Here is a 26,690-nt window from a genome sequence, read left to right as displayed (position 1 = left end):
TGTGGAAGAATTATAGCATCTGCTCCCTCATAGGCTTTTTTTGCATGGTCAGAATATAGCCTCAGTCAGTACAGATACCGTACTAATAACCAAAGGATTTGGAAGCTGTTTTCACCTGGAGACTACAGCAATAGAGCACGCTTGACTGCTAAGGAACTGGCATAGTGAAGCATTGATCTGCTTTAGCAGAGGGTCTTCGTTTGGTACCTTGTAAAATGTGTATACTGTAAATCTGAAAATGAGATACTCTCATTTTACCCTTGACAGTGATTTCTCACTAATTTTAAGATCATATGACAGGCACAGATCCAACTTCTGTTCACATAATCATGACATGTGGCTAGTTTCCATAGGGTTTCACCAGCATACCTGTCACCAAGGACCAGTTGGCCTTTTACAAGAGAGGAAAATTGATTATGGTGGTTTTCTGTGTGTATGAGGAATCCATCAAGTCCTGTCTGGCCCCTAGGTTTTGTCTGCCTTTGCAGTGAGTGAGACAGAGGCCCTTAATCCTTAGTGAATTTTACAGTGAGAAAGAATATAGGGTATTGCTGAGTCCTGGTGTATGTACTGTCTGTACAGCATAGCAATATTTACATAGAACATTATGATTTACTTTCTTCTCTCTCGTTATTTTTGGTTGCTGGCTATAGCAGTCCTCTTCCTTTTGGGCTTACGTACTTGTTTGCATCCAAAGAATAGACAGCAGAATCCTTTGTGCCCTTACAAAGACAACTATATTGTGTTACCAAACACAATGGGTGGAATAAAGAAACACTACACGACCGCATTTTATGATCTGGAGTAGATTAACATTTTTAAATGAAAAACATAAAACCAGGATTCTGCATTGGGACACACTGTTCAGTGGTTCAGTTTCTTAGAACTGAATCAGGTAGCAGTCTTAAAGCAAATCAAACTTGTATTGAATACATTTGAACTTCTAACACCAAAAGCTGAAAAGAGACACAAAAGCTTAAAAAAGCTCGCAAAAACAAAACGTGCAAGACAGACAAAAATAGTTGAAAACACAATCAGTGGGATTACTCAAAACTGCTGTAGTTCACAGCTTGTTCTGTTAAAATAAGCTGCCATGAGTTTAGATTCAAATTAGTGCAGCATGCTGCAAACTGTGGTGGAAAGTGAGCAGCTCAGCCTGCTACTCCTATTTGAAATTGTCATCTTCAGAGTGGAGGTAGATCTATTAACTTCTTGGCTGCTGCAGCTAGATCTGATCTCTCTGGTCTCGTCTTGTTGAACTCAATAGAAGCTTTATTCAATAAGAGTGATGTCAAAATAAAGCCTTTAAACAAATCAGTGCCATTAAAATGAGGAGAGAATGCAATATAATGTTTGGCTGAGGGTCGACTCTAGTGTGGGTGATGATTTTGGAAGCCTCGATATTTATATGTCTCTGTTACGAACTTCCTAGCAAGCCCTGTGTTCTTTCCAGGCTTCTTTGAAGTAACAACAGCCACGTCAGATGTCCTTGGCTGCAGCAGAAAGAGGAACCAAAAGGGGGAACCAGGAATGTGAACAGGGAACAGCAAGACAGTGTTTGTTTCATATTTCTGTCAGTCAGCCATTTCTGCCAGTCATAAAATGCAAGTGATTATCTGCAATACTTCAGCTTGTACCTGGCGCAGCTGGGATTCCCACATGGGCTCGCATTCATGCACCTATGAAGTGTGACCCTGTGTAACATCCAGCATCATTTCAATAAGATAGCACATCTTGTCTATGATAGAGCTGTTAGCCTAAAGCAGTGGTAACTCCAAGAGAATTTTGACAATAGCTTTTGTTATGGTCTGACAAGGTGCCTTGGATGTTACGTGCAGATTCCGGCAATGTGGTGCTTGCCAGCTTGCAGGATTAAGATGTCAACAGTTTTTCCCTTGTGCATCATGAACGTGTGCTTGTGCATCATTACTAGTAGCTTCTTCTTAGCCATTAGGCCTAGCCTAACTTTGTGGATGCTGTTTTTCAGAGGTTACTTTTCAAAGATGTTAAGCACTTCTCTCATGTGACGTTCTTTCCATTGAAAGATGGATGTCTGGCCCTTACACGTTTTGCAAGACATCAAACTAAATCTTTAAACTGTACATTACAGAATTGCAGTAAGAACCTGATTATCAGTGATTGAGGAGGTAATTACAGTATAAGCATCTATTTAATTATATTTATTTTTTGGTGGTAAGATTATGGTTCATCTGGTTTCTTCACGAATTCTTTACATTCAAAGGTAACTTTTTTTGGCAAATTCTGGTTTAAATAACTGCTGGTTTAGACATACCTGTCAGGGTGGTTATTATTTCTTTTTCTCTATGCAGAATGTAACTGTGATACTATAGGCTCAGTGGAGAAAACATGTGGTTCTAGAGGTCAGTGTCTGTGCCACAGCAACTACGCTGGACTGAGCTGTGACCAGTGCGCTCCCGGTTATTACAGCTATCCCAGCTGCTTGCGTGAGTAAAAATGTTTCCTTTTACTGGGGTTTCCCTTCTTATTTCTGCAATACAGAAGACAATAGTTTCCAGTGTTTGGCCTTGGTGCAGTTGTATCTCTCTTCTAAAACATGAAATCTAAAGCTCAGGCTTGGCAATGGCCATTTACTGAGTTCTGGCTCCGTCAGCTTAGAGAACGTGGGCTGTGTTCCAGCTGTTTGGGCTTCTGATATTTGATACACCGTCCTGTAAACTTTTAAGTAAGTGGATTAGTGTGTGCTCTTGACATGTGCCAACACTACACCATAAATCCTAGTCTAGAAGGGCTTGACTTGACATATCTTCCATCATATCAACATTTTTTCCTGCCCATGTGGATCAGTTGATCAGGCCGAGTCTCTGTCATTAAAATCAGCAAGTGACTTGATCATCATGAACAGGACTGCTCTTTTCTAGAAGTCAAATGGTTATTAGTGCTAAAAAAGGAATGTATCCTCAGAATTCTGCTATTACTAATCACCACAACAAAAACCAATCTGACGTGTTTGTACTCTCTCTTTAGGAGACTGCCTACTATTTTACTAAAATAATTGTCATTAACCATTTCACCCTTAGACTCTATCTGAACCAAGACAAGTCCCCTGGGCTGAAGCAGCATTGTTCTTTTTTCTGTCATTTTCTTATTTACCCTGTATATGTAAATCATTGCACAACTGAGACCTTACATAGGAATCTGAAACAAGATTGGTTGCATGGTGTATCTCAAAGCTTGCTTCTGGCCTCCTCTGCCCTCAGATCTAAAGGTGTGATAGGCATATGATTTTATATTCTATAATTCACCATCATATTTTTAAGTGTAGGTCAAATCACAGAATTTACCCTGTGCTTTCTGTAGCCATAGGAAGATCAAGTAAGCAGCCAAAACCAAATCTGCTCTTAGGATGGGACAAAGAAGTTGAGTTCCAGATAATCCTACCTGTTTCTGTCTAGAACAGAGGAAAACAATGTGAAGATGGTACAGGTCACCTCAGACTTTCAGGTTCCAAATAGGGATGAGGACCCTGTGAGTTATAGGGGGACCTTCCTTATGGGAAGGAAAACAGAAAATACTCTAGACAAATAGTATTTAATACCTCTACAGTATTAAAGTTTTGGAAAGTTATTGCTTGATACCTACAGGGTGAACGAACCCTCCCACCACTGCCTGTGTTTGTCATTCTATAGCTTGTCAGTGCTCTCCCGACGGTTCCCAGCATGACATGTGTGAATCTGTATCGGGGCAGTGCTGGTGTCGAACAGGCGTCACGGGGAGACAGTGTGACACGTGCCTTTCTGCAGCTGACAGCTTCCCCTATTGCCAAGGTAATGCTTCTGGGGGAAAATCCTTCATTCTGGATATGACCACCCCTGTTTTTATTGCAGGATTCTCCAGGGCGGTCTGCTGTTTGCAAAGCTTTATAGGAACCCCTTGAGGCATGGGGAGGGAGGGACACACCATGAACACATACTAGATGAGCTTATTTGTCATTCTGTATGTTATTTCATGAAGTGAACTGTAAGATTAAAACCTTTTTAAAATGATGATGGCCCAGGAACTTTGAGAAAACATCTCTCAGTTCTGTAGGTTAGTGCTGTATTTTTCCAAGTAACTACTTTGCATATCAAACCAAACAGTCTAAACCAAGGCTAAATACACATTGGAAAAATCATTATTAAAGGCTTCTGCTGGTCTTGGCATTTAAAGTATTTGTGTCCCCCAAGGTAACCATATTAAAAAGCCCTTTCAAACTCACACCTGCTGCATTGTACTTCTGCACTACTACATTCCACAGCTCTCTTTTCAAAATGTCTTTCGATGTGTTTGTTTTTTAATTTCATAAAGGTGCCAACAGTGAATGTGACCCTTCAGGTAGCGTTGGTTCTCATTCCGTAAGTATTCTACTATTGCAACTAACAGTATGTGTTAATAATTCATGTGCCTTTGCTGGATACATTCACTTCATTGTTCAAGTCCTGAAGCCTGCTCTTAGACTGTGGGAGAATTGCATGAGCTTATTAGCAGAGTAAGGGTGGAAATAAACTTTTGTGTTTTGTTCTTTGATTATACCAGTGTAATTAGCTGTTGAGGGTGGGGGTTTTTATTGATTATATATAGAATATTCAAACTGCTTAGTATGCTAGAACACTAATCTGTACATGCAAATATGCATATATGCCTGTGCATGTCTCCAAGTTTCTGAGTTGCGACAGTCTATTTCAGCATCAAATTATTACAGAAAAAAATACTACCTCTTTGTGACAGTTGCTATACCATGATTATTAATAAAGAGATGGTTACCAGCAGCAGGTTGTTATGAGAAATTAGAGTCTTTGCTAAATGTGTAGCAAAGAAGACCTAGAGGTTAAGTCTGACAAATGGAAGAAATATCTGTGTAGGCTCATGTACACAGCTGTGTGTGTCTTCCACCAACAAAGGAAGAAGTAAATATGAAAATTAATTTTTAAGCAAATTTGTTTTTTAAACTTTTTGCAAAACAGTTAATATTTTAGAGCAGTTCTAATAAGGTTATAAAAGAATCAGAAAGTACAGTAGTTTGGATATTTAGAATAAGTTAGCTATGGAAAAAATATGCAGGGGTGGAACAATCCTGTGCTGATAGTATGACACACAAAAATATAAGAGATCTCACTCAACCTCAGCTTCCATGCATCTGTAAAAGTCAGTAAACTACCCGAGCTGTTAATATTAGGTTTTTCTTAGTACTAAAGAGCAGTATGTTTTTGATGAGACTGATGAACCCATATTAACTCCTTTCTGTCATTAGGGCTATTGTCAGTGTCTTCAGCATGTTGAAGGTCCTACCTGTAGTAAATGCAAACCATTGTACTGGAACCTGGCCAAAGAAAACCCTGAGGGATGTACAGGTACAGCTTCATGACATATTCCTTTGGCTTGTGGAATGTGCTAAATTATTTTGAAACTCATCTTTTTTCACTGTCACCATCTTTGGTGCTCTGTGACTTTCACAACGCTTGTTAATAGCATGTTTTTCATGCTACTTAACTGTAACACCAAATTACCCATGATACCAACAGTTACTTTTAGAAATTTGATTATAATTTCATGAGTGTTTGTTAGTTCTGGACCAAGGTGTGCTCTGAATTACAATGATGCGTATACTTCATATGGCCCTATGGCAGTTTTACTGGAGGGAGATAGGATTTCTGCCCTTAACACTTACGCCAGAATTTGGCTCATTATGTTGAGAAAAAGGTGCTTTTTCATTTATTTTAATCTCCTAATTTGCAGAGGAGTAAAAAGCTGCCTCATGGCCTCAGGGTGTGACAAATCTGTTATGGTTTATGTCTATGTCATACTGATCTGTTTTAAGTTTTCAGTGTTTGCTGACAATAAGTGTGTCTTTTTCAGGCAGATGATAATCTTAAAGATTAAAAAGAATAAAGATAAAAAAATCTTTAAAGTTTTTTTTCTCCCCAACTATTTGATTTCTAACAGGTTCACCAGAGCAGCCACTTAGATAGGATGAGTAGCCTTAGAGCTGATACTGATATTAGGATGTCTTTGACTATAAATCTCTAAATACTGTACAGTCTAAACATCTTTTCAAAGATTCATTACCGCACCTTTCATGTAATTCACCTTCTCTGCCTTCAGTCACAGTATCAGTACTGGGTTTCACCAAACCTGTAGGTCAGCATAGCTCATTGCCACAATATTTGCTTCATTTATATTTCATATGGAGAGTTGGACTGGTCCCAAAGTAGCACTGCAGAACAGAAGGTGCCAGTCAGGCACTGTTTTGCATCAATTGTCTGAGTGTTTGTAAGAAAATCCATACTCGTGACTGTTTTTGTTAAACACAAATTAGAACATTTTAAAACACACCAGTGAATTGCACATACATGGAAATCCTCATTCTTCTTACTTTGCTTTTTTTGCTCACCTTGTGTCAGTACCCATCTGCAGTTCTGAACCTTCCAGAGTAAAATCCACCTTGTGGCACTATGACTCAGAATTGCAGATTCAGGGTGGTGTGTTTGTTTGTTTGTTTCCTGCAAAGTATCTTGGAAAGACAAAATGCAGATTGTCCTTTTTTCATCTGTGCAGCGTGCCAGTGTGATGCAAGTGGAACACTAAGTGGAGTTGGAGAATGTCAGCAGGTAAAGTGAAATTAAAAGACATTAATTAAATTGATTTTTGTAAAGAAAAATCATTGTAGCATTCAGTAAGGTAGAAATGTTAATACACATTATCGCTTTTGCACATAAAGTGGGTAGTTTTATACAGCAAAGAAGCAGTTTTATACAAAAGTTTTATATATCCTAGGGATGTATAAAAGTTCTAAACCTTTTACATCATCTTGAGTTTATGTATTTTTAGTCTGTTCATTGAAGACGATAAATGACAGAAGTTGTGTCCAGATAGTATTTTTTGTTGAAAAATAGAATGTTTTTCCTCTAGAGAATCAGAGGAATTCAAAACACTGAAAGACAAAAGTACTGAAAAAGATGCTGAAACATTTTTGATGAAATTGTTTTCTTTGTAGGAAAATGGGCATTGTTACTGCAAATCTAATGTTTGTGGAGATTCCTGTGATACTTGTGAAGCTGGTTATTATGCTCTTGAAAACAAGAATTATTTTGGCTGCCAAGGTAAAGTGAATAAAGGACATCTCTAGTAGCACATTTTCACTTAGCAGAAAAGTCTTAAGAATTCCCTAGGTTGTATTATTAAAATGTGGATGTATTTATTGAATCAGTCATGTGCACAGCATTTTGCACTAAGGCTTGTGATTGCCTGTAACCTGCATAAATCCTCCTTTGCTTTCCAAAGGGAGCAGGAACAAGGCGGATGTTCCCACTGTGGTTCCCAGTCATTTTGTGTCTCTTTCATGGTCCTTCACGTCACCTTCACCCATACCTCATTTACCACCACCTGTCTGAGGCTTCTCTGTCAAAACCCACAGTGAGATTGAATGAGGCACTACTAAAGCTGTTATCCTATCAAATAAGTTAACTCAGAGTCCTTCCTTCTCACTCCTCTCAAATTCTGGGGCCAGAGATGGTTGATTTTCCTGCAAGTGTCATCTCTAAGAGTGGTAGCTCTCTGTTCCACTTAGCAGTTTTCTAAGGTTTGCTGCCACAATAAAAACTTAAATTGCTACAACAAATACTAGCTTGTTTGTTTGTTGCAGGCATATTAATGTATTGCTTTAGCCCAATGCTCAATGTGTTTTGAAGCAGAGCCAGATGTAGCTGTGATGTAGAGGGGTGATCCTTTTTCTGAAGAATTCTTGCCCTGCCATGTGTTTTGAGTGGTGTAGGGCTACTTCAACACCTCCATTCCCTCCTTGTCCCCCCAGTGTCGGTTTAGGTTTGTTAAAATTATTGAGAGCACTTTCACTGACTTCAGTGTACTTTACACCTGTCCAGGGTCAATGCAAGATACTTATTTTCAAAACATTAGAGTACTTGTAACAACCAGTTAATATGTGCAAAGTTAAAAATAATGGCTACTGTATTAAGCACAGCTTTTATGCCTAATGTGCAAACCAAGGAGCTATTGAAAGGGATCTGGTTTCACAAAGGTGTCAAATACCCTAATTGTCATTGATTTCAGTGAGACTACAGGTGCTTAACATGTCTTAGAAAATAGGGTTTTTACATTACTGTGTAAATACATGTTTAGAAACTTTTGACCTTTCAATTCAGCTTGAAATTTTTAGCCTAGACGTACCTGTTCATTAGTATGATATATTGTATATAATTTCTAGAGGTGTCCTTTAGTTTGTGTCACAAGTCCTATCTCCTGTAGAAAGTAATTCAATATTGTTGTCCAGTATCGGTTAAAATTATGTGTATGCTATTATACAAACATATATATTTTTGAGGTGTGCAATGTTGTAAGATAAATATTGGGGTGCCAGGCTCCAAAAATTTAACATCTTACATTTTTTTGTAAGTTGGGTTTTGTGGTTTTGTTTTTGAAAATAGTTATTTATCGTGATATTGCTGTAGAAATTCTGACTTCTTAGCAAAACAATTGAACGGCTGTTCAGCAAAACTGTAGTCCAGCAATGTTGCATGGCTTATTACTTGTGATTTTTGTTTTTTTAGAGTGTCTTTTGTCACATTCCAAGGAGAAATAAAGAAAACAACCACAAACATGGGAAGCCAGAAATAATTGCAGCTTATGCACATGTGTTAACGTGTGTCTGAGGGGAGTCTGAAGGGCTCTGGATGGAGGAAATGAGTCAATAATTGTGTTTAACTAATGGAAGCAAAGTGTGTTTTCTGATAACTTTCATCACTTCTTTTCTGATGGGATATTTGGCTTCTGCTCTTTGTCTGTCAGGCTGCCGATGTGACATTGGAGGATCCCTCAGCCCGATGTGCACTGAGCCCCAGGGTGGCTGCCGGTGCAGGCCACACATCGTGGGGACGGCCTGTCGCGAGTGAGTCTAGATCGGGCTTCAGCATAGCTCTCTTGAAACTGCCTGCAGGTCCCTTTCGTGTGAAATTCTGGGTTTGTTGATAAAAGAGCTGGTAAATTGTATTAGTTACTGATATTAATTTTGCTGGGCAGCTTTCTCCTGTTATTTTAATAAGATTTTTTAATGTGTTTCCTTAAATAAACAGTACCTGGTTTGCATTGGTATTGCATAAGTATCTATGTACCGATCAAGAGTCATATAGGAAAATGTATGTAAGCTGTAAAAGCTTCTGGAAAGGGAATTCTCACTACATCCATTTTATCATCTGTCTTGAATTTATTATCTGCTACCAGGACTCCTCAATCATCAGTAGGTCACCTCCCTCCCACTGCTTTATGCTCTTAGATGTAGATCATACAGTGCCTGGTAATTATTTGTTGCTGTTTTTCTCCTTGAAAGGCCTGAAAAAAACTATTTTTTCCCTGATCTGCACCACATGAAGTTTGAGATTGAAGATGGTACTACTGCCAAGGGAAGGGAAATTCGGTTTGGCTATGATCCTCGGGAATTTCCTGGCTTCAGTTGGAGAGGATATGCCCGGATGTCCTCTATACAAGTAAGCTGGTATTTCGCTCAATACTTTGGGATGAAAACATAGGATGTGGTATGTATGTCTCTATAGTACTGCTGTGTGTGTGCAAGGTCATGGAAAAATCAAAAAAAAAAAAAAAAAGAAAAACAAGATCTCACTAATCCTACCCCTTTGGTACTGTATTGCTGTTTGGATTGGTGAGTGTTGGTATTATTGCAAGTTGGTCATTGCTTGTGGAAATATCTGTTCTTCAGAAATGTTCTTGGAGGGTTTTTTGTGAGGAACATGCATTTTGCAATAGATGTAGAGAAAAGAACTCATAGCTTTAAAGCCTAGAATGCTAACTGCAGAAATTCTTGTCATGACAAGGACAGTGGAATCAGCAGAAGATTGATGCTTGGCCAAGTTATTTGAATTACACAATTCCATGGTAGTCTGTGCCCATAAGATTTTCAGGTACCATCACAGTGCTATCACTGAAGTTGTCTTACACTTGCAACTTACATTGGACAAAGAAGAGAAAAGTACCAACTTTTATTAGGAATTATACCTTCGCATTACAACAAACAGGAAAATGTATTATTCAGTAAAGGAAGCTGCGAACAGAAGCATATTGGCAACATTTATTTTAGTCTCACAACAGTCTACAAATAAACTAACCAATGGTAGATTTGAAAAATAAATGGGATTTGCTCATTCTTCTTTGAAGTAGTACTCTGGTGTAGTTGTGTCCAGCCTCTGTAAGTTGTCCAAGGACTAACGAATTACTACAGATTGAGACATAACCGTTGCACAAGCATAGTGATTTCCCTTCAGTTCTTCATTTTTCACTCTTTCATCTTGTTCTTTTTTTTTTTTCTCTCTCTTTTAAAAATCCCAGAGTTCATATTTCTTGGATATTCAGAATTACTCCATGAAGGCACCTCTCCAGCAGCTGTGATTTCTTCTGCTTTCTAACTCAGATGCTTTTTATATTTCATATCCAGTGGCATTTTGTAAAGAGGTAGTGAAAGGGCTCAGTCTCTAATCTTCCAAAAATTGTGCATTGTTTTCTTACCTGGATAAAGTTTTTCACTCATGTAATTGCCAGCTCCAGGCCCTACTTGGTTAGATCCTTGCATAACTGAGATAATCTCACGTTCTTAATTTCAGGAAACTTTCCTAAATTTGACATAGTGTTTCTGTGTCCTTCAGGACCCTGAAATAATCCTCCTCACATTTATTTTGTAGAAGACAAATAGTGTTACCATATCTACCACACAAAAGGCAACTTTTTGTGAAAATAAACTATTACAATACAATTCAAAATTTTTGAAGTGAAATGAATAAGCTGTGTGTGACCTCAGTGGAGCTGGTGACCTGTGTCCTGTCATGCTGGGTTTCTCATTATAGATTGAAGAGCTGACAGCTGGGCTCACATTTTAAAGTGCTGGCCCAAGTTTCTTGAGTTTGTGACAGAGCTCAAAGAATAACTTCTCCCCACTCCCTGCCTTTGCTTGAAGCCAGGGACCACCATCTCTTCCTCTCTTATTCCTCATATCTTTTTTTTTTCTCTTCAATGTGTCTTCTAGATTAAAGCTTAGAAACTGTTTTGAATCTCCTGAAGCATGTTTCTTTATTTCTTTCGCCTTTTTTTTTTTGTTTGTTTGTATCTACTTTTCAAGTGTTAACTCAGTGCCTGTTTTATCCATGTAGTATCCTTCAATAGTCATCCTTCTCCATTTAAAACAACACTCATAAAACCTTCCCCTCCTTGTCTGTATTTTCTGTTCTGGTCCACCATGCTTCTGCAATCACCTGTATTTTGGCTATCTAGTCTCTGTAGATCTTTCAGCCCTGCCATCTGTTGTATGTCTATTTTTGCATTCTGCTTTGCATTTCTATTGAGAAAGTGGAGATCTCCAGATTGATGATGACAGAATTGCTGCATGTACATTCAGAGTAGCATATGGGAGCTGTCAACCTTGAATTTATGGTAGCTTTTAGCAGTAAGAGAAAATGAGACTTTGTGCTCTGTTCTCAAGTGTGTGGACCTGATAAATCCTGTGTGCTTTTGGGAAAGCACAATGGATCACAGTGGTGGGGATCTCACCATACCACAAGCATCTTCGAAAGGGACAGCGAGTGGATTGTGATGGGTAAACTGGGAGATGGATTGTGAAGGGAGATTTAGGATGGAAAGAAGGAAGCCAAACCATCGAGTTTGCACCAATCCTTGTTTTTGCTATCTACCACCAATCTTTGAACATATCTCTGCAGATTCTGTTGCTCTGCAAACTGAATTGTGGGGGCTGTGCGAATGCAGCCCCTGACAGGCTTGCTGTCTGTCCAGGGCTGATGAGAACTGCGTGGCTCCAGAGGTGTCAAGCTCAGCTGAGGGCAATGAGAGCCATGGCATCACATCTCTAAGATTAAGTTGTGAGATTTGGTGGAGGAGCAGAAGTTTCAGTGACGGTATGAGATGTCTGCATGCTGTGGAACGTTGTGTGTGACCTCAGATATGGATCAATGGTTCTGTCCCATTCTTCAGGAAGTCAGGAATATGGGCAGCCCTTGATATACCATATGTCTTATTTATGGCATGGAAGGGGAGAATAAGAGTAAAATACTGTTCATGGTTCAAGGTGTGATATCAACATACATGTTAGTTCAGCCATTCTGTGTCTTTCTGAACAAGATGTTATCCAACAAGAGTTATTTTATTTCACAGCAAGTTTTGTTCTATATTCTTTTGTAAGCTGCCTGAGCCTTTCTTTTCTGTAATGGAGTTGTCTTTGTCAAATGGTTTTTTCTTTCTCTGGGTGCTAGTAACAAATAATATACTTTCCTTTCCTCCTTTTTCCCCTTTCTTTTTATTTTTCCCAGCCAGAGGTGGTTGTGCCTGTCACTGTGGCTTCCCCTAAGCTCTTCCACCTAGTCCTCCGCTATGTCAGCCTGGGTTCAAAAAGCTCTAAAGGGAAGATCTCAGTTGCTGAGGGAAAACATTTTGGCACTAATTATACTTGTAAGTGAATTAATTTTCTCACTAGGCTTGCCTGTCTTCCTCTGTCATACACCAGCATTGCTATTCCAGTATATACTTGTCTGCATGTGCATTTTTCTTGGAGGACTTCAGTATGGTGCTTGCATGGCTTCTGACTGTTCCTCTATTCAGCACTTTACGGCTGTTTTTGTTTATTAACTTCAATTTTTCAGAACGAAGTGAGGATAACTTTGAATGTGGAAAAATCAAACCTCTACTTATTTCGCATTATCCTGAGGTATATTAACCCTGAAGATGAAACAGTATCTGGCCGCATATCTGCTTGTCAATCTCGGCCTGAAACAGGTAGGTGCAACTCAACAGCACAACAAATCAGATGAATGTTACATCAGAAATGCCTTTTCCAGGTGCACCTGATTCAAATTTGCAATGATGCCGCTTAAAATGCATATCTTTTAACAGTGTCAGTGCTTTTGTGCTTTTCCTAATATATTTTGCTGTGTAATTGATGTGGCTGTATTTGCATGACCCACCTGCTTACAGCAGTAATCAAGATCTGTTTTTTTTCAAATGTTTGCCAAACAGTACTTTCAGTTCTGGACTTGGCAGCTCTGAACTGTGTATTTTATGAAGCATTGAAAGAAGGGATAGCATCACTTGGTTTAGTTGCCTTTAATGTTTCAGTTTAAAGGTGGCTTCTACCTTCATTCCATGAATAGTATTTAATTATTAATCTGATCCACCAAGTTAGCTCTAACTACAGACCTCAAGAGCATGTGATGTCTTTTGGGCCCTGATAAAAGATAAGTCCATATCCTTTTACTGGTAAGGGCATATCAAGCCTATATTCAGAATTACCTCTCATTATGCCTAACCTCTGCATACTGGTGGAAACTGATGGAGTTTAGTCATAGATCCTTTCAGTAATTCAGAAGAGATGAAACCAAAGACTTGGCAGATATAACTCAGCAGAGTAGCAGCATTTTGTGGTCGGGTCTGGCTTATGTTGCCTGGGAGGCAGGGAACCAGCTTTTGTCTGTGTCCAGGGTCTTCAAAGAGGAAACTTTTAATGTTCGTAACAATTGATCTTCATGACTTCTCTTCGATAAAGCATCCTGCAGCTGTATTTCTGTTGTACATCATCTCTGTCCAGAAGTTACCTTCAGTTACTATCTGTAACTAAACATTTTAGATGGTACTGAGAACCTCCAGTATCTGAATTATTTGGCTGAAAGTCACGTGAGAACAGGCCTTGTGTCATGAGTCAGTGCAGAGACAGGTTGAATGGAAAATAATGGAAGGGGAAAGTGAAGAAGTGAATGTTTCAGAATATTGCAAAACTGGCCATTACAGAGGATAAGCTCTGCTTTTCTGAACTAGTTTGCTCAAAACTATTAATAATAAGAATGAAGACAACAACTGCTGCATAGCTCTGTAGCTTATTGTGCATGGTGAAATGCACTGTTATTACGTATTGACAGAAAAGCATTGATCAGCTCCTGTTAGACAGTTTAATGGATGAAATCATTAGTCCGGCTCGCTGAGCAAGTAGAGACGTTTTACACAGTCTCTTATGTTTTTACTTGACTTTTTTTTTTTGCTGGCAGGGGCTGCTCAGAGCAATGAGATTGCCTTCCCACCCAGCAAGGAGCCAGCTTTTGTTACAATCCCAGGAAAAAGCTCCACAGAACCTTTCTCACTGGTTCCAGGCACGTGGACTGTCAGTATAATGGCAGAGGAAGTCCTCTTGGTAAGAAAACAATTGAGGAAAATAAGTGCTTGAAGGCTATCATGATGGTATTGCTCTGGAGATATTTGCTGTGAAGTAGTCTGCAAGCAATTAAAATTCAGCTCTAGCAAAGACTACAGCAGCAGAATAGCATTATAAAAATGTACAGTTCTGCCTCTATTGGTTTTTTTTTTTGTACTCTGACTTTTCCCTGCTGTAATTTTTCTTGGTTTTATAGACTTTCAGTCTGTCTGGAATCTGTACCTACAAAACATAAAGTAGTATTAACATACAGCACAATTTTTTGAACATAAATGCTCACAGAAATTGGTAATTCTTACATATCAGATATAATATCCAGAGCTTGTCTTAGCCACAAATGACCAAGGCTTTAGTTTCTTGACAAAGATTCTTCGGAAAAGTATTATAAGATTGGCTGCATGATTAGCAGGTCATTTTCTAAATGTTTTTATCCTCCCATCATTATTCTCGTTTTACTCACTGAAAATGTGAGAAGTTTTCTGACAGCAACTCTGAGAAATTGCTATAAAAAGACTATTTTTTTGAGGTAATCATTTATGAAAAGCCTTGAACGTGTATGATGGCACAGACAGCATACTGAAATTCATATGTATATTGTATAGAGTTAATAAGTAGCCAGTGTCTTTTAGTATTTAAGCCTAGGGCTGTGTTAAATTTATGGAATACCACATGAAATGTTACAAAAGAGCTTGCAAACATATTTCTTGCTGTGACAGTACTTATTGTGCCTGGGTTTTTTTACTAATACCTTTGAAACTATTTTATTAATTATCTTAACCCAGTGTGTTCTCACAATAACAGTTTTTATAAATAAGCTCTAATACATTAATTTAAGTAGGCAAGGCAGAGCAAAAATACACCAGCTTTTGAAGCACAGCTTAATAGATTACATGGAATATTTTTACAAGGTCACCTGGGACACCTGAGTCTCCCTGGTGGAGTCACACAGAGTTGAGATGTGTGCGTGGGCATTACACCCATGGGTGAAAACTGCACCCAGCTGGCTGTGTGTAACCAAGCCGTGGGGAGGCTCTGGTGTGAGCACCATCTTTTAAAACACATGATAGGAGTGTGGCTTTGGAGTTTGCCTGCTCACAGAGCAGCTGCCTTCATCCCATCTCTATGAAGGTATAAGTAGAGTTAGGGGGACACATCCTGCTGTTATTGGCCCATGTAACAACAACAACAACAAAATCCATGTCTTGCAGATATCCTCTGTAAAAAATTATTTATGTGACTGGCTTTATTCATTGATACATTGTGAAAGTCTAGAAGTGTTCCTTTTACAATGCTCTGCATTGTCTAGCATTTGTTGTATTCTTTGTTCTTAGGATTATATGGTGCTGTTACCTAGTGATTACTACGAAGCGTCCATCTTGCAGATACAAGTTACAGACCCTTGCACCTATTCGGGACATGCTTCAACAGAGCAGTCAGTATACATGCTGCAGAATTAGCCATTGTCTTGGATTATTTTGTTATTATCCTGCTGCACTTGGAAACAATAATAATCTTGTGTTTTGTTTTGATTCTTTTTTTTGTAAGCTGCTTGCTCTATCAGCATTTGCCACTGGGCGAATTTTCTTGTGTCCTTGGTTCAGAGGCAACGTATTTCAGACATGGGGGAGAATACAGAAGAATACCTGTGCGACAGCCATCTCCTGATCGACCAGTGATGTCCCATATCAGTGGAACAGAGGTCAGATTCCTACCTGCTAGTTGAAGTCCTATCTCTGCTGTTGGTTATAAACCTACTGGACTAAAATGGTTGCAGATTTACTGCTCAGGATTTGCAGATCTGTAACGCATCCCTAAAACGGACTCTGTGCCAAGTTCTACATTTAATACAGGGCTGTGTAGATGAATCAGTGTAGGCAGATTTATAACTGGTGTCCAGAGTGGACATTTCCCTCTGATGAAAGTATATTATTAAATAAAAATCCCTCTGCTTTAGGGATACTGGTTTGTTCAGCATACTGTTTAATTGCAGGAGAAATGGCATAATGGTTTGTCAGCAGAAATGCTGTACACAGTGTCACTCTGAATTAATTTTTTTTTGTTTCTTAAATAGCTATACTTATGTAAAAATACTTGCTTTACTAAAAAACAAGCAGAAACAATTATGTCACTGCTGTAGGTCCATTTAAAGAGAAACATGTTTTATGAAATGACAAAATACACTAGAAGTTTGTTTGGTAAAAATAAGGTGTTTTGTCAAGTAAATGATAATGGCATGTAAAATGATTATGTCCTCTATTACTGTCCTCTGATATTGCTTTTAAAAATACTCAGTGCAAAAAGAATACTTACATGGCACAGACCCTGGTGCTTCATCACTGATGCATATGCAAAACTTCACTGATACGAATAACTGCAGTGAAGTCAAGAGGGCTGTTGACAGAATTATTTACATGTTTAAGTGTTCATAGCCTAAGGCAATACTGAGGAAAAAACAGTTCAAATTTGAATATAATTATACAGCCAACTGTGGCAAACCCCCCTGTAACCACAGTACTTTCCATGCAATTATTAATACTTTGCAGTATTTTGAATCAAATATTGTTTTAAACAATTTGTGCAGGTAAACTGAAAGAAAAAGTTGATGCTTCAGAAACTGGCATTAGCTGTTTACTGGAGAAAATGCTTTTGCTCTTTGTAGAGAATCAATATATAGCACTGCTCTAGTAGGTATTGTGTTCCTGGAAATGTTTTTCTCAGTGGAAAAATAAAGTCAATTTTCATTTGTTACTAAAGATAGCTTAGAGATGAGGGTGAAAATTTTTCAGTATCATTTAAGTTTCATCATTGGTACTTTCTACTGGGGAGAAGAGAAATAATATACTTATTTCACAGGCTTATTTTACAGCCTTCCTAGAACTGTTTTAATGTCAGCTCTTTTGTGAACTTGCTTGACTCTTGTTAGTGGCCAAAGTGATACGCATAAGCATTGCTTCCATTCTGCTGAATGTCTTTTGCTGAGACAGCGCAGGATTGGCCCTGGACTGATGCTGAGCAGTTGTCTTGCAGAGCAGGAAAAGGGAGCTTCTTACAACAAAGGGAGTGAAAAATCAAAATAATTTTTTTCTTTTATCAATGATCTTGACCTAGGTCGATTTACAGATGACAATAAATGTTCCCCGTGTTGGACGCTATGTTCTTGTTTTTGAATATGCCAATGAAGAGGATCAGTTATACACTGCTGAGGTAATAATACATAGCCCTGGACCTGTCACTGAAGGCAGAGTGAGAATATACAGTTGTAAATACAGGTAAGAATTTCTGATGTAATCACTAAATGATTAAATAAGCATTCAGAATATAATTATACTTTTTAGATATTGGAATCCATTTTACCATGTAGATTGTTCAAATTTTAAGGCTATTTAAAATCGAGTACGTGATTCTGTGGGTATTGTACAGATTTTTATTCTCTCTGGGCAATCAGCTTATTAAATATTGTGACTGCTTCAGTGAGCTGTTTTCCTATGCAAAGGGTTACTTTGCTTAGGTACATTTGTAAGTCCTTATAAACTACTAATCTAAGGGTCCAGTGAAAGAGCATCAGTGTTCACTGTAAATGCCTGCACTGTTTTTATTTAGTTAAAAGCATGTTCAAGGGCTTTAGCTATAAAAAATTGTAGGTGACAGTTTTACAAGAGTATTCCCACTGTTTCTAACAGGATCTGCTGAAGCAGAAGTTTAAATGTCTCTGAAATTCTGAGTGTAGCCATCCTCTTGCTGTTAGGCTGTAGGCAAGGCCTTCAGCTGAATGCTTCTTTATCCTTGTTGACTACTGAGGTTACTGCAGATGTTTCTGCACAGGAGATTTTGTCTGTCCTGAGCAAGATTGCCTTTAACACTTGAGCATTTCAGTTTATGACTCAAATTAGGATTGTGATCCTTCAGATGTTGAAGCCCCTGGGAGAGCCTGCCCAGTGCCAGGGGACTGCTGACATGCATCGCTTTTTCCTGTGAGTCAAGTGTTTGGCAGATTGGAGGCTTAGGGGTATTTGGGATGAAATCGCCCAGTAAGAAAAATCATTTTCATCAGCATATTTGTGATACAGAACAGAGCTATACGCAGCAGTGACCTTGTCAGGTTGTTCAAGGGGAAAGCTCTCTTTTTATCCTGTTACGTAATACTTCGAGCCCCAAACCACTTGCTATAAAGCTTCCATTTTATTGCTTTTTTTTTTTTCTAAACACAATGTATGGGCTGATATTGAGCATTCTTGTTTGTTCATATGATACACCAAGAACTTGGTCATGAAAAGACAAAGAAAGCCCTTGCCATTTTAATGTAGCAATACAGTAAATTCTGCAATCATTCTGCATGAAGCTAATTGTCACATTGCAAGTAAATTGCTGTGTCATCTTTCCTAAGCAGGAAGCTACAAGCCTCTTCTGTTACAAAATAAATCAAGAAAAGACATAGTGAGGTGCATGCAGATGAGAGTAACTTGTAGTATTAGGAATAAATTGTGCCAGGCCATCTTACACCTCTATGAGCTTTGTAACTCCCAATAAAGCACTGTAAGAGAATAAAACATTGCAAGCTTCCAGAGAATCACAAGTAAGGGACCTGCATTTCTCCAGTCTTAAATGTCCTTAGCCCTGAGCTGACCTTATTTCTGAACTGTGCTCTAAACAAGAGTGAAACTTTTATATTCCCTGGTTCCTAGTGGACAAATAAGCAGTCGTATGGTGGTTACACCTTCTCACCCAGGCCATGCTGGCTGGCCTACACGAGCAGAGGTGCAGAAGAAAGTAAATAAATTAAATCCTTATATGAGTTCTCTTTAGCAAAAAGGAACTGATTCTACTTTTGCCAAGCTGTAGGGATCATGCTTCTTGAACAATGCATTTTGAAGCCTTTAGCAGGACTCTTCCTCTTAGTATGTGTTTGTCTTTACGGAAGATGCGTAGCCCTTCGGAGACAGTCGCTAAGAGGCAGACCTACATTTTTTCACTTGTATTGAGGAGCAGCTCAGTGTACACATAGTTTCCTAAAATTGAGACATGCCCATCTGCCATTGTGTGGGAGAGAGCTGCTGACCCACTCCATCAATGGTGTGTGGCAGAACTGGAAAGCAGCAGCTGGTACATGCTGGCACCTTGAGGAACACGGATCAAGCACAGAATATTAGTTGCACACCATGTTACACAGCTTGGAAACCTCTGCAGATAGCATGTATGTGTATCTGTCCACATCCTACTTAAAGCAGTAGCTTAAATGGTGATTTGAGATGAAGTCTGGAGGTCTGGTTTTTGGGTAGGTCAACCCACAAAGGACAAGCAGTATTTTGTATGTGGTCCATCCTTTGTCTTCCTAGTGAGGATACAGTATGTTCACCGATGGCCAAAGGTTACCTATGATCCAGTGGAATGACCAGACGCCAGGGGTGAGGCTGACCAAAAGCTGGGCAGCTGAGCTAGGTGATAGGATAACCAACACAGCAATGCCAGCAGGCTCGTTTTAAACCCTGTTTTCTTTCTCAGTTTCCTTTGTCGCAGCGTTGTAGTTGACGATAGGAACCGAATTGCAGTCTATGACCTGCTAACAGATACAAAGATACATCTTAAGACATCATCAATTAATTTCCTTCTGGTGAGTTTTTGTTTTCTTTTCCCTTTTCTAACACTTGTTCCCTGAGTAAAGAGAGATACTTTTGTCCCTATGTTCACATGCTTAATAGTAGTGTGTGAAAGGACGTGTATTAGGTGCTTGAAGATGTTTCTTTATATATACTCAGAGAATACTGAGTCAAACTTGATCAAAGATAAACAGAAATTTGCCTTTCTGACAAGAGTTTTCCCAACTCTCTCGTGCTTTATTTCAGTTCCTCTCTCCCTCATACATGTGAATTTTAAATGAAAAATGTTCTAGTAGCTTTTATACTTCATCATGATATTTTTTTCATCTGCCTTTCACTTTTTGTAAATCCTCAAAACCCACATTGGAGTTTCCTCGGTCTCTTAAAATATCTCAGGTAATAGATGCATTCATTTCAGGTAATAAATGCATTCATTAGACCTATCTTTCAAATGCCTCCAATGAAAAGCCTTCACTGCCCTCTTTTGGCCACACCAGGAATACATTGTTTTGGACACTGAATTCTTTCATTTCTGTTTTCCGTTTTAGAAAGAAAAGGTGAATTACACAGTTGCTTATAATCTAAAGTTGAAACCCAGCTATAAACACATAATAGTTTCATGGAGCTGTTAGGTTTAACAACTGATACATGTTTTTGTCATTTCTTGAGGGAGTCTTGGGTGTGAACAAATGCTGTTTAAATTGTCTGTTAGCTCCCTGCAGCAATTGCTGTGCTAACAAGACCCATATTGAAAAGACCTGGATATTATTGGTCTCTGTCTCCACATGCACAGTCTCTTGTGCTAAGATTATCTTTATTTCTAGATTCTAGTTTTCATCTGCTGGAGAACTTGTTGCAAGAGAAATTTCAATATTCTCCTGAAATACAGGAAATATTTGCCTGTGTTAAATGTAAAGACTGCACTTAGCAAATGATAGGAGGAAAGGGGATAAAAAACAAGAGCTCCTAGTCTATGAGCACTAACTATGGAGTCAATGGCAGCAGCTTTGGAGTTAAAGACCCTTGTGTGACCCCCTGCCATTTAGATCAGAGAGGCAAAGGGGAACCACTGCCAATGCTGGGGTTCAGAAATCAGGTCTAAATAAAGAGGAGATGGTGTTCTCGAGGTCAGCTTTCAGGAAGGGCTCTTGCAAATTGATAGTCTTCACCTCATGCTGATGCATATAAGCTGCCCAAACCCAGATCGTGTTTCACACTAACTTTTTAGCTGCTCATAAAGTGCAGTTCAGAGCTTCAGAGTCTACCCTTGCTCTGCTGCCGTGGGCTGGAGCCCCGGGAATCATTACATGCTGGACAGGCACAACATTTGCTGTCCAGGAAAGGGACTTTTAACACTCTGCCTTCTAGCTTGTGAAGGGTTTCTAGTCCCTGCTTGCTACTGCTAAAACACAAGCTGAGCTCCCTTAGGGAGCTTTGTGCATTAAAGAATTCTCCCTGTGCAATTTTTAATTATGTTAATACATAGTGCTAGTCATCTTACTGCCTATCAGGTATTTCTGTCTTCTTTTCAAGTAGTTAATGCACAGATATTCTAATCTGCACTTCTGTGTTTTGTAAGTGCAAGTGATGTGTTTTATTAGTGCAAACTGTTGTGTCTACCCACAAGCCTTCCCGTACATCTTTACCACCATGGCTGCAGCAGGACTACCACAGCTTCATGTGCTCATGTCTGGTTCTACTTAAAACAAAACAAAACAACAACAACAGGAAAGTCTCATTGGCTTTTAAAATGAGTTCTGAATCTATTGGGAGAAATCGTGCTGTCACTGAAACTCACTCCTACAGACTTTGTGCAGGTGTTTGTGCCTGCTTTTCAGAAGGTCTAGGAATTCCCCCAGGGTCTAGCACCACAGATGAAGTCTTTTTCCCTTTGTTTGTTCCTTGTCTAGCTTCTGACCACCCAACACTGGTCTTCTGTCATTCCCATTGCCACACGTGTACTTGTGTTTTAATTTATTTAACTTCCCAACAACCAACATTCTCCTGAGAAGGACAAATAAATGCTATTCAGCACTGAAGTATTGAGGTGCAGGCAGGGAACAGGATCCAAAATCTTGTGGGAAGTCCATGACAGAACAAGGCTTTGGGCTCAGGTTTCCCTATGATAAAATTAGGCTCCATCCTTCCCCTTCAGGGCTGGCCCTGTTATTTATGATATTAATTGTTAATTGTGCCTTGTGCTATTTTTCAGCACAAGGTTTGTATTATTTCAGCCAAAGAATTTTCTCCGGAATATGTGGATCCTAAGGTTCAGTGCATAGCTGCTTACAAGAGTACCCATGATGGAAGGTAACTTGCTTGTTTTTATTCCTTGTATTTTCTGAGAAAGACCTTGAAAGGCAGGCTAAATGGCATTTTTATTCTTTTGATTGAAGCTTTGCTCAGTGATTTACTGGTGATTTGTAGACTGCTTTTGCAAAGTAGTATTTGTAAAAAAAAAAAGCTAAAGTGTTAGTGTTAACCTAGACAGCCAGGATTTTGTTAATACTAGCGTATTCGAGACCTGTTTGAACCACAGAGTGCTAATGCATTAGGAAACACCTATCTCTCACATGCTCTCTGGTGTGATAGGTGTCCAAGCTGGAGCAACATTACAAGTTCTGTGGCCTGAAATCCTTACTGCTCCATCTGGAGTTTCATTCTGCACGTTTCTGCTTCAGCTGTTCCAAAATGGCTTTAATTTGCCATTAGATAGGGGATGTGACTGCCCTTTCCTGCACAAATCTACCAGCTTAACTTGGCAGCAGCAAATTACTCAAGATGTAAACCCTCACTTCACAAACAAGCCATTCCCTCGTCCGTCTCATCATGGGGCCTGTATGGTAGGTCTGCCCTCAGCATTCACCCCACACAGCAATGCCACATGATCCTGCTCCTCCATTATACTTGTATGGGACCAGTAATTAGAGCACTCATATGCCACTTGGTTGACCCAGGTTGATGGCTCTTCTCTTGCTGTGAATATCCAAACCTGAACTTTCACTTCCCACATGGTCAGTTTGGGGTTCTGCAGATCACTCGTTGTGGCCTGTTGAAGCTCTTTTCTCCTTATATTTTATTCTTTGGGTCAGAGAGGAACTATCGCTGCAGTTTTCAAACCAGGGAGCCTCACATTTCAATTCCTGCTGCATTCCCCAGGATGTCCCTCGTGATGCTACTCCTAAGACTTTCTTCATACTGATCTGGCAATGGGAAGGGCCTCAAAGTAAAAGTAAATATCATTTGCAGGACTTCAGAGGCAGAAAGCGTTGGTGACTAGGTCTAATAGTTTTCCAGACTGTAGCTTCTAATATAATGATTGAATTGAAATAGTGAGCAGAAAAATCTGGATAGTGAATTGGATAAAAGCATGTGACTATACTTGGCTTCCAAGCATGCATAGCATTGAATTGCAGCTTTAATCATTCTGCTCAGAGTGCAACAACTGAGAGTAGCTTTTTAAAACTGAAGATACTTGTCCTCACACAAAAGGTATTTTGCATTCCTGCATGTTTACATTCTGAGTAAAATGGGGGAAAGAGGCTGGGTGAAGAACGAGATTTAAAATAAAGCTAATGTAGAAACTTGTACTTTTTACTTTGGTTTTGTGTTTTTGTTTTTTTATTGTATGTTTATGTTCTGTCATTGAGACCATTATCTGGCAGCGTTTTTGCTTTTCTGAAAGTGTTTAGTGTTCACCAAGTTGAAAGATGCAGAGTCTTGGCTCAGTTTAACAGTATTGTAAGTGGATACTGCATGTGATTTCCCACACAGGCCTGGCAAATCTGTCTCAGTCCTGGCCCTGAAACACACTTGCCGTTGCAGCTTTGGGCCTGTCTTGAATGAAGATTAATCATTGTCTGTTGAATACTTACGAGAAGTGAACAAATACTAGCAGGAAACCCCCAAAACCATTTTCTCCTACAGTCTTGGAAAATACTTTTCTCCATAAAGTCCTTCAGAATTAAATATACCAAGGAAGGAATAGTTAAACACAGCAGTGAATGAATAAGGATGCTTTCAAGGAGCACTCTTGTTTATTTTGGCTCCATTTCTACAAATATTTGAGTGTATACTTAACTTCTAAGTACTTAAGTAGTCCAGTTGACCTCAGTGGGAAAACTTGCATGTTTAAAGGATACACCTACATAAATATTTGTAGAACTGAGAATTCAATACACTCTTGGTTCTTTTATACTTCTCTTCCCTAGCAAACTCTTTCACAGTATCACAGTATCACAGTATGTTTGGGATTGGAAGGGACCTCAAAAGATCATCTAGTCCAATCCCCCTGCTGGAGCAGGAACGCCTAGGTGAGGTCGCACAGGAATGTGTCCAGGCGGGCTTTGAATGTCTCCAGGGAAGGAGACTCCACAACCTCCCTGGGTAGCCTGTTCCAGTGCTCTGTTACCCTCACTGAGAAGAAGTTCTTTCTCAAATTTAAGTGGAACCTCTTGTGTTCCAGCTTGATCCCATTGCCCCTTGTCCTATCATTGTTTGCCACTGAGAAGAGCCTGACTCCATCCTCATGGCACTCACCCTTTATATATTTATAAACATTAATAAGGTCACCCCTCAGTCTCCTCTTCTCCAAACTAAAGAGCCCCAGCTCCCTCAGCCTTTCTTCATAAGGGAGATGCTCCACTCCCTTAATCATCTTTGTTGCCCTACGCTGGACCCTCTCCAGCAGTTCCCTGTCCTTCTTGAACTGAGGGGCCCAGAACTGAACACAATATTCCAGATGGGGTCTCACCAGGGCGGAGTAGAGGGGAAGGAGGACCTCTCTCGATCTACTGACCACCCCCCTTGTAATACACCCAAGGATGCCATTAGCCTTCCTGGCCACAAGGGCACAGTGCTGGCTCATGGTCATCCTGTTGTCCACCAGGACCCCCAGGTCCCTTTCCCCTACACTGCTCTCTAATAGGTCATGCCCCAACCTATACTGGAACTTGGGATTGTTCGTGCCCAGATGCAGGACTCTACACTTTCCCTTGTTAAATTCCATCAGATTATCCCCCGCCCAACTCTCCAGCCTGTCCAGGTCCCGCTGGATGGTGGCACAGCCTTCTGGCGTGTCAGCCACTCCTCCCAGCTTAGTGTCATCAGCAAACTTGCTGATAGTACACTCAATTCCCTCGTCTAAATCATTAATGAATATATTGAATAATATTGGCCCCAGTACTGACCCCTGAGGCACTCCACTAGATACTGGCCTCCAACTGGACTCCGCACCATTGACCACCACTCTCTGGCTTCTCTCTTTAAGCCAGTTTGCAACCCACCTCACTACTCTATTGTCGAGACCACACCTCCTCAATTTAGCTGTGAGGATGCTGTGAGGGACTGTGTCAAAGGCTTTACTGAAGTCAAGGTAGACCACATCCACCGCTCTGCCATCATCCATCCACCTTGTTACATTCTCATAAAAGGCTATGAGGTTGGTCAAGCATGACTTACCCTTGGTAAAGCCATGCTGACTGCCCCTAATGACCCTCTTATCCCTGGTGTGCCTTGAGATGACACCAAGGATAAGCTGTTCCATTACTTTCCCAGGGACAGAGGTGAGGCTGACCGGTCTATAATTACCCGGGTCCTCCTTCTTGCCCTTTTTAAAGACTGGAGTGACATTTGCTTTCCTCCAATCCTCGGGCACCTCTCCCGTTTCCCAAGACTTGGCAAAAATGATGGATAGCGGTCTAGCAATGACTTCAGCCAGCTCCCTCAGCACCCGCGGATGCATCCCATCTGGACCCATGGATTTATGGACGTCCAGACTACTTAATTGTTCCCTAACCCAGTCCTCATCGACTAAAGCAAACTCCTCCATTAACCTGGCTTCATCCGGGGTCTCAGGGGTACAGGGTTCCCCAGGACAGCCTCCAGCGGAGTAGACAGAGACAAAGAAGGCATTCAGCAATTCTGCCTTCTCTGTGTCTTCTGCCACCAGGGCACCCACCTCATTCATCAGTGGGCCTACATTGCCTCTGGTATTAGTTTTATCTGCTATGTATTTGAAAAAGTTCTTCTTGCTGTCCTTGACCCCTCTCGCCAGCTGTAATTCTAAGGAGGCCTTGGCTACCCTAGCTGCCTTCCTGCATCCTCTAACAGCAGCCTTATATTCCTCCCAAGTGGCCAGTCCCTGCTTCCATGACCTGTAAACTCGCCTCTTCTGCTTGAGCATACCCAACAGATCCCTATTCAACCACGCAGGCCTTCTGGCTCCCTTCCTCGACTTCCTACGTGTGGGGATGCTCTGATCCTGAGCATGGAAGAAGCAATCTCTGAATGCAATCCAGCTCTCTTGGGCCCCTTTTCCTTCAAGCAGTCTTGCCCATGGGGTTTCCCTCAGCAGTTGCTTGAAAAGGCCGAAATTAGCCCTGCCAAAGTCCAGGGTTGCAATTCTACTTGCTATTCTGTTCCTGCCACACGAGATGCTGAACTCCACCATCTCGTGGTCACTGCAACCCAGGCAGCCCTCAACCTTTACTGCTTCAACCAGACCCTCTTTGTTAGTGAGGATGAGATCCAGCAGTGCACCTCTCCTGGTCGGCTCCTCCACCATCTGCATGAGGAAGTTATCATCAATGCACTGGAGGAACCTCCTGGACTGTGGCTGGCTGGCTGAATGGTCCTTCCAGCAAACATCAGGGAAGTTAAAATCACCCACAACAACCAGGGCCTGTGACTGTGAGGCCACTCTCAGCTGCGCATAGAAGGCCTCATCAACTTCCTCAGTCTGATCTGGTGGCCTGTAATAGACACCTACAACAGTATCACCCCTACCAGCCTGTCCCTTGATCCTGACCCATACACTCTCAACTCGTTCCTCATCTGCTCCTGGGCAGAAT

At 40.3% G+C, this 26,690-nt stretch overlaps 1 protein-coding gene across 3 annotated transcripts in view; it reads left to right on the top strand.

Annotated features, from left to right (window-relative positions):
* The window catches only part of LAMA3 (laminin subunit alpha 3), a 119,484-nt gene that overhangs the window by 36,880 nt on the left and 55,914 nt on the right, over positions 1 to 26,690 (top strand). For 2 of the 3 annotated variants that reach the window (XM_071804180.1, XM_071804182.1), the window contains exons 15-28: positions 3,669 to 3,806; positions 4,327 to 4,373; positions 5,270 to 5,369; positions 6,574 to 6,626; positions 7,013 to 7,118; positions 8,821 to 8,920; positions 9,359 to 9,515; positions 12,357 to 12,495; positions 14,082 to 14,224; positions 15,577 to 15,677; positions 15,791 to 15,944; positions 17,354 to 17,514; positions 19,745 to 19,853; positions 22,052 to 22,149. In XM_071804180.1, the coding sequence (XP_071660281.1) occupies positions 3,669 to 3,806; positions 4,327 to 4,373; positions 5,270 to 5,369; positions 6,574 to 6,626; positions 7,013 to 7,118; positions 8,821 to 8,920; positions 9,359 to 9,515; positions 12,357 to 12,495; positions 14,082 to 14,224; positions 15,577 to 15,677; positions 15,791 to 15,944; positions 17,354 to 17,514; positions 19,745 to 19,853; positions 22,052 to 22,149 (1,606 nt within the window). Of the gene's footprint in view, positions 1 to 3,668; positions 3,807 to 4,326; positions 4,374 to 5,269; positions 5,370 to 6,573; positions 6,627 to 7,012; positions 7,119 to 8,820; positions 8,921 to 9,358; positions 9,516 to 12,356; positions 12,496 to 12,686; positions 12,820 to 14,081; positions 14,225 to 15,576; positions 15,678 to 15,790; positions 15,945 to 17,353; positions 17,515 to 19,744; positions 19,854 to 22,051; positions 22,150 to 26,690 lie in introns of all 3 variants that reach the window. The other variant, XM_071804181.1, reaches the window with a different exon arrangement.

Source organism: Patagioenas fasciata, chromosome 2, assembly GCF_037038585.1.
Source record: "Patagioenas fasciata isolate bPatFas1 chromosome 2, bPatFas1.hap1, whole genome shotgun sequence".
Classification (NCBI taxonomy): Eukaryota; Metazoa; Chordata; class Aves; order Columbiformes; family Columbidae; genus Patagioenas; species Patagioenas fasciata.
The sequence above is the reverse complement of the archived record's forward strand: the minus strand, read 5'-3'. Positions and strand labels throughout refer to the sequence as shown.